Source organism: Xyrauchen texanus, chromosome 45, assembly GCF_025860055.1.
Source record: "Xyrauchen texanus isolate HMW12.3.18 chromosome 45, RBS_HiC_50CHRs, whole genome shotgun sequence".
Lineage (NCBI taxonomy): Eukaryota > Metazoa > Chordata > Actinopteri > Cypriniformes > Catostomidae > Xyrauchen > Xyrauchen texanus.
The window spans coordinates 24,058,728-24,064,727 of record NC_068320.1 but is presented as its reverse complement, the minus strand read 5'-3'; the positions used below and the strand labels follow the sequence as shown (position 1 = coordinate 24,064,727).

The 6,000-nt window shown below is 35.4% G+C and overlaps 1 protein-coding gene across 1 annotated transcript; it reads left to right on the top strand.

Annotated features, from left to right (window-relative positions):
* Window positions 1–246: 246 nt before the first annotated feature.
* LOC127637702 (probable polypeptide N-acetylgalactosaminyltransferase 8) lies at window positions 247–5,694 on the top strand. The gene is made up of 11 exons (XM_052118916.1): window positions 247–439; window positions 1,218–1,407; window positions 1,526–1,692; window positions 2,498–2,681; window positions 2,875–3,072; window positions 3,159–3,273; window positions 4,586–4,771; window positions 4,891–5,028; window positions 5,122–5,217; window positions 5,304–5,462; window positions 5,560–5,694. Exons 1-11 carry the CDS (start codon window positions 247–249, stop codon window positions 5,692–5,694), a joined length of 1,761 nt encoding a protein of 586 aa, XP_051974876.1.
* The last annotated feature ends 306 nt before the right edge of the window (window positions 5,695–6,000 follow it).

The window sequence follows — 6,000 nt, the reverse complement described above, 5'->3', positions numbered from 1 at the left end:
ATAATCCATAGTCTCCCAGTTCTTAGAACCATACAGATCCACCACTAGTCATAAAGAAAAAACTTTATCCATTAGGTTACCAATCATAAACCATTAGCAAACATTTGTGATGCCAACAAAACCACAAGGGTAAATATAAATGACAGCCTCACGATGAAGGAACATATCTTTATCCAAACACATCTTTATCTAACCATATCTAGACAACAAAACTCTATGACCCACACTGTCAATGTGCAGATCACAATGAGGGGACGCTATGTGAAGGGTCTGTTTCCAGCCTTGGCTGTTGCTATACTGCTTCTCTGTGTGATCTCTGTCAAGAGGGAAATCCAAACCCAAGAGAAGCAGTTTTACCAAGTTCAGCAGAACTTTTCGAGTCACAGTGCACTGCTCCTCAACAAGCTGGAGAAACTGGAGGCTCATGTACACGCGATAGGTGAGTTACTAATGTCTGTTTAGTACATTTTTACTAAAGAAATTAAGAATTGTTTCATGTTATATTTCAAAGTCTCATATTCTGCTTTAAAATAATAACTTGCATATGCACAATAGTTGATTTATTTAGAATATTTAGATTTGCACTATGTGTGTTTATGAAGGTGTGTGACTGTGTGTATATACGTATATGTATAATTATATAGATATTATAATATAGATATTTTTTATTATCTATGTCTTGCTGCCTTTTTTTGTATTGTTATTTGTATTGTTGTACACTGGAAGCTCCTGTCACCAAGACAAATTCCTTGTATGTGTAAGCATACTTGGCAATAAAGCTGATTCTGATTATGTGACATTAAATTTCAAGTGGTGCGGACATGCTAAAAAAATTAATTCCCAATTATTAATACTTGCATTTTGTACGACCCCATATAAATTGAGACACTACATGCAATTAGTTTTTTTAATGAATCTGTCAAACTGTAGGACCATTTAAAAAAAACAAATTATTTTAGAAAAATCAAACCAAGCAAGTATAACCTCCCCAATCAAAGATTCTAATTTAACACAATTGTATTGAATCTGAACCTCTAATTAAAATAATTAAAAAAAAAATATATATATATATATATATATATATATATATATATATATATATATATATATATATATATATATATATATATATAATTTATTTATTTATTATTTTATTTTTTTACTGCAATGATTTTATATATATATAATTTTTAAACAACAAATGCAAATTCTTGCAGAAGGAAGAAATCTGAAAGTGAAAGGTGAGAATCTGTTCCCAAACTCACAACTCTTCAGGCAATGGAAGGTGGAGCTTTCTGAGGAAGACCTGAGAAAAGCTCAAGATCTCTTTCAGAAATACGGTTATAATGCCTTCCTCAGTGACCAAATCCCTTTGGACAGAGCGCTGCCGGAGACTCGAGACTACAGGTATGTCTCGGTGGTTTATGTAAATGCCCAGAAATTCAAAACATCTCTGTCTTGTGCAAAATGCACAAAAATTATTGAGCCATCTGTTTTCTATTTTGCATTTGTCATTCCTATGTAGATGCATTGGACGTGAATACCCCCCTAATCTTCCCACCATCAGTGTGGTGTTGATTTATCTGGATGAGGCTCTGTCTATCATTCAAAGAGCCATTTGCAGCATAATCAACAGAACTCCAGCCCACCTGCTCAAAGAGATCATACTGGTGGATGACCACAGCAAAAATGGTTTGTTTGTCTCAACGTTTAGACAGCCTATCCTGCTTGGTGATTATTTTATTGAATAGCCTATACTGCTAATCCAAATATTGACTGAAGGAATAAAGTCATAAAATGAAACCTGACGGTCAGTAGACAAGTTGATGTAGGCCTTATCATGTGCTACCCTATAGCGTTTTAAAGGGATTGTTCACCCAAAAATTTAAATTCTCTCATCATTTTCTCACTCTCATGACATCCCAGATGTGTATGACTTTCTTTCTTCTACTGAACACAAAAAAAGATTTTTAAAAGAATGTTTCAGCTATGTAGGTCCACACCATGCAAGAGAATTGTGACCAAAACTTTGAAGCTCCAAAAAGCACACTAAGGCAGCCTAAAAGTAATCTATCAGACTCCAGTGGTTTAATATATGTCTTCAATATAACTTGTTTTTCTCTAGGAAATTTAAGCTTGATTACACTAGAGACTACAATGACAAGATGTACAGTGAAAAAGGAGTTGGAGGAGGAATATTTTGGCTTGTTCTCATTTATTAAACCACTGGAGTCTGATGGATTACTTTTAGGCTGCCTTTATATGCTTATTGGAGCTTTAAAGTTTTGGCCACCATTCACTTTCATTGTATTGACCTACTGAGATATTCTTCCAAAAAAATCTTTCTTTGTGTTCTGCAGAAGAAAGAAAGTCATACACATCTGGGATGGAATGAGGGTGAGTAAAGTATGAGAGAATTTGACATTTTTGGTGAACTATTTCTTTAAATCATGTGTATTTGTTTGCACCATTAATTTTGGATGCGTCTCTTCTACAGAAGATCTGAAGTCACTGCTGGAAGTCTATGTCAGCTCCATTAATGAGAAGCACCCAGGCCTGGTGAAGATGGTGACACATTCAGAGCAGAGAGGCCTTGCTCAGGCAAGAATCTCAGGGTGGAAGGTTGCCACCGGGGATGTGGTGGCAATTTTGGATGCCCACATTGAGGTCCATGTTAAATGGTGTGAAATACTCAGTTCCATTTATCTGGAAAAACTGTATTTGCTCAACAAGATGCAATACTTATATATACAATATTTTACATCAATATTGCATCATACTGTAGATGTAAACAAACACCTGTATGGATATAGACAAAACGAAAATATGGTGCTTGAAATGTGTACAATTTCTCAAGTACTCTCTTGTTTTTAGGGCGGAGCCTCTGCTTGCCCGTATCCAAGCTGATCGCAAGTTGATCGTGAGTCCTGTGTTTGACAAAGTGAATTTCTATGATTTGCAAGTGATAAACTATGTCGCCTCTGCCCATGGTTTTGACTGGGCTCTCTGGTGCATGTACGAGAGATTTCCACAGAAGTGGTATGAACGAAATGACCCGTCACAGCCAGGAAAGTGGGTGTGTTGTGTATTCTTTTCCCCATTATTCTGTTTCATTGTATTCTACTCTATTGAGAGCATTCTCTTGGGCTGTTCTCCAGAAGTCCCTCTGTAATGGGCATTCTCGTGGCTGATCGTCTGTTCTTCGGTGAGATTGGAACTCTGGATGGAGGGATGCAGGTGTATGGAGGAGAGAATGTTGAATTAGGCATACGGGTAAAACACACGGCTTTCATTATAATACCTTAAAAATAATATTCCAGATTATGTGTGGTGCTTAGGCACTTACTATTACTATTGCTCAAACAGTGCATTAAGTGTCTTTCAAAAACAATGCATGCTATTACTGTTCTAAGTGATCAAACTTATTTTCATTAGGCAGATGATAAAGCAACCAAAAAACAAAAATAAAATCCTATAGACAGGTAGAATTCAATGAAGCTGTCAGCGGAGGACATGAAGCGGACATCGGAGGCGTCTATTTCTCTAACTAGAGACTCTGATGTACTTATCCTCTTGTTTAGTTGTACATCTGGTCTTCCACATCTCTTTCTGTCCTTGTTAGAGCCAGTTGTCCTTTGTCTTTGAAGACTGTAGTTACACCTTTGTATGAAATCTTCAGGTTTTTTTTTGGCAATTTCAAGCATTTTATAGCTCAAAACAATGACTGACTGATGAGTTTAAAGAGAAATCAGGTTCTTTTTTGCCATTTTTCAGCTAATATTGACCTTAAGACATGTCAATCTATTGCATACTGTGTCAACTCAAAAACAAACACAAATACAATGTTAAGCTTCATTTAATGAACCAAATAGCTTTCAACTGTGTTTGATATAATGTCAAGTGTCAAGCAATTTAGCATGATTACTCAAAGATAAGGTGTTGTTGTGATGCTGCTGTCTAGATTTGATCAAAAATAGCTTTTTTGAAATAGTGATGTGCTGTTTTTTACATCAGTAATGTCCTAAATATACTTTGTGATCAGTTGAATTCCATTTTGGTGAATTAATGTACCAATTTCCATTTGAGACAGCATAATCTACCATTATTCCAAACTGTTGGCCACCATTGTGTGTGTGTGTGTGTGTGTGTGTGTGTGTGTGTGTGTGTGTGTGTGTGTGTGTGTGTGTATATATATATATATATATATATGTTACCGCTCAAAAGTTTTGAAACACACAATCTTAAAAATCTTTTGATCTGAAAGCGTATGCTTAAATGTTTGAAATTAGTTTTGTAGACAAAATATTATTGTGCCACCATATTAATTTATTTAATTATAAATCTAAAATTAAATAATAATAAAAAAGTTACTGAAATTGATGACTTGGACTGTATATATATATATATATATATATATATATATATATATATATATATATATATATATACATATATATATTGTGAAAATAAGGGATGACTTGAAATTGGGTGTGGCATATCCCACAGATGCTGTCCATAAACATATTAATTATGATATAGCCACAATGCACCATGCTGACATTGTCTTTGGTGTGGTTTGGTTCAGGTGTGGCTTTGTGGAGGAAGCATAGAGATTGTTCCCTGCTCTAAAATTGCCCATATTGAAAGGGCACACAAACCTTACATGCCCGACCTGAGCATTGTAATGAAGAGAAATGCCCTCAGAGTGGCAGAAATTTGGATGGATGAATACAAGAAAAACGTCTACATCGCATGGAATATTCCCATTCAGGTAGATCTAATGAAAGAATGATCTTGGCAAATGCACTCATTGAATCTGAAAGATTCAGCCAACTGTATGTCTGTATAACTGTAAAACTCCAGTACGTCTGTTCTCATGTTCTCTGGCAGAACCATGGGATAGACATCGGAGATGTATCAGAGAGAAAACAACTTCGAGAGAAGCTGAAATGCAAACCATTCAAATGGTATTTGGAAAATGTCTATCCTCAGTTACATCCCGCTAGAAAAATAGTTGCTTATGGAGTGGTGAGAAATTTGACATGCTATGAAACAAATGTACATACGAATAAAAAGTAATGGTTTGCAACAATAATTTCCTTATTATGTCCTCACAAACAGTTGATTAACAATCTGCAAACAAGTTTATGCTTGGATCAAGGGCCAGTTGAAAAGAACACTCCCATTATATATCAATGTCATTTCACATTCACACAGGTAACAGCATTTTATTTTATATTCTATCTACTCATAGACATTTTATTTTTGTGAAATGTTTACTAAACTTCCATTTCATTTCTCAGATATTTTACTATTCAGACAAAGGTGAGATATTTGTTGGCTCCCTCATGAGCAGTGCATTTCAACAGGCCCGTTGTGTAAGTGATCCAGCCACGAGGAGTGTCCCGGAGTTCAACTTGTGTTCAGATACTAAAAAGCTAATGTACTGGGACTTCAAACAGGTGATTCAATTATGACATCCTGAAAATGCTATTCATGAATTTTCATTGTTGTATTTCAAGATACAACACAATCTATTAAATGAATGATAATTTTTAGGGCCAGGCCATACAGAACAGGAATACCAAACGCTGTCTGGAGATCAGCTCTGACCAGAATGGAAATTATGAGCTTTTGATTCAGGAGTGCAGCGACCAGCACTGGACGATACATAATGTACCTGAGGACCTCTGAAACACAGGAGGCAATTGAATCTATCTATCTATCTATCTATCTATCTATCTATCTATCTATCTATCTATCTATCTATCTAGTGTATAAAATATTACAGGTCTGATATTATTAGGCCAAATCCAGCAATGATTTCTGGATATTATTTCTGCATTTCAATGGCCTCTTGTACAGCCTGCTTCACTTGAGACACATTAAAAGACCTGTGTAAGATCCAAAAAATACACTACACTAATGAGCAAAATACAAATAAACTGTCAAAGATTTCTCTGTGAGGATGAAGACATGTAATAGACAAGATAATTGATG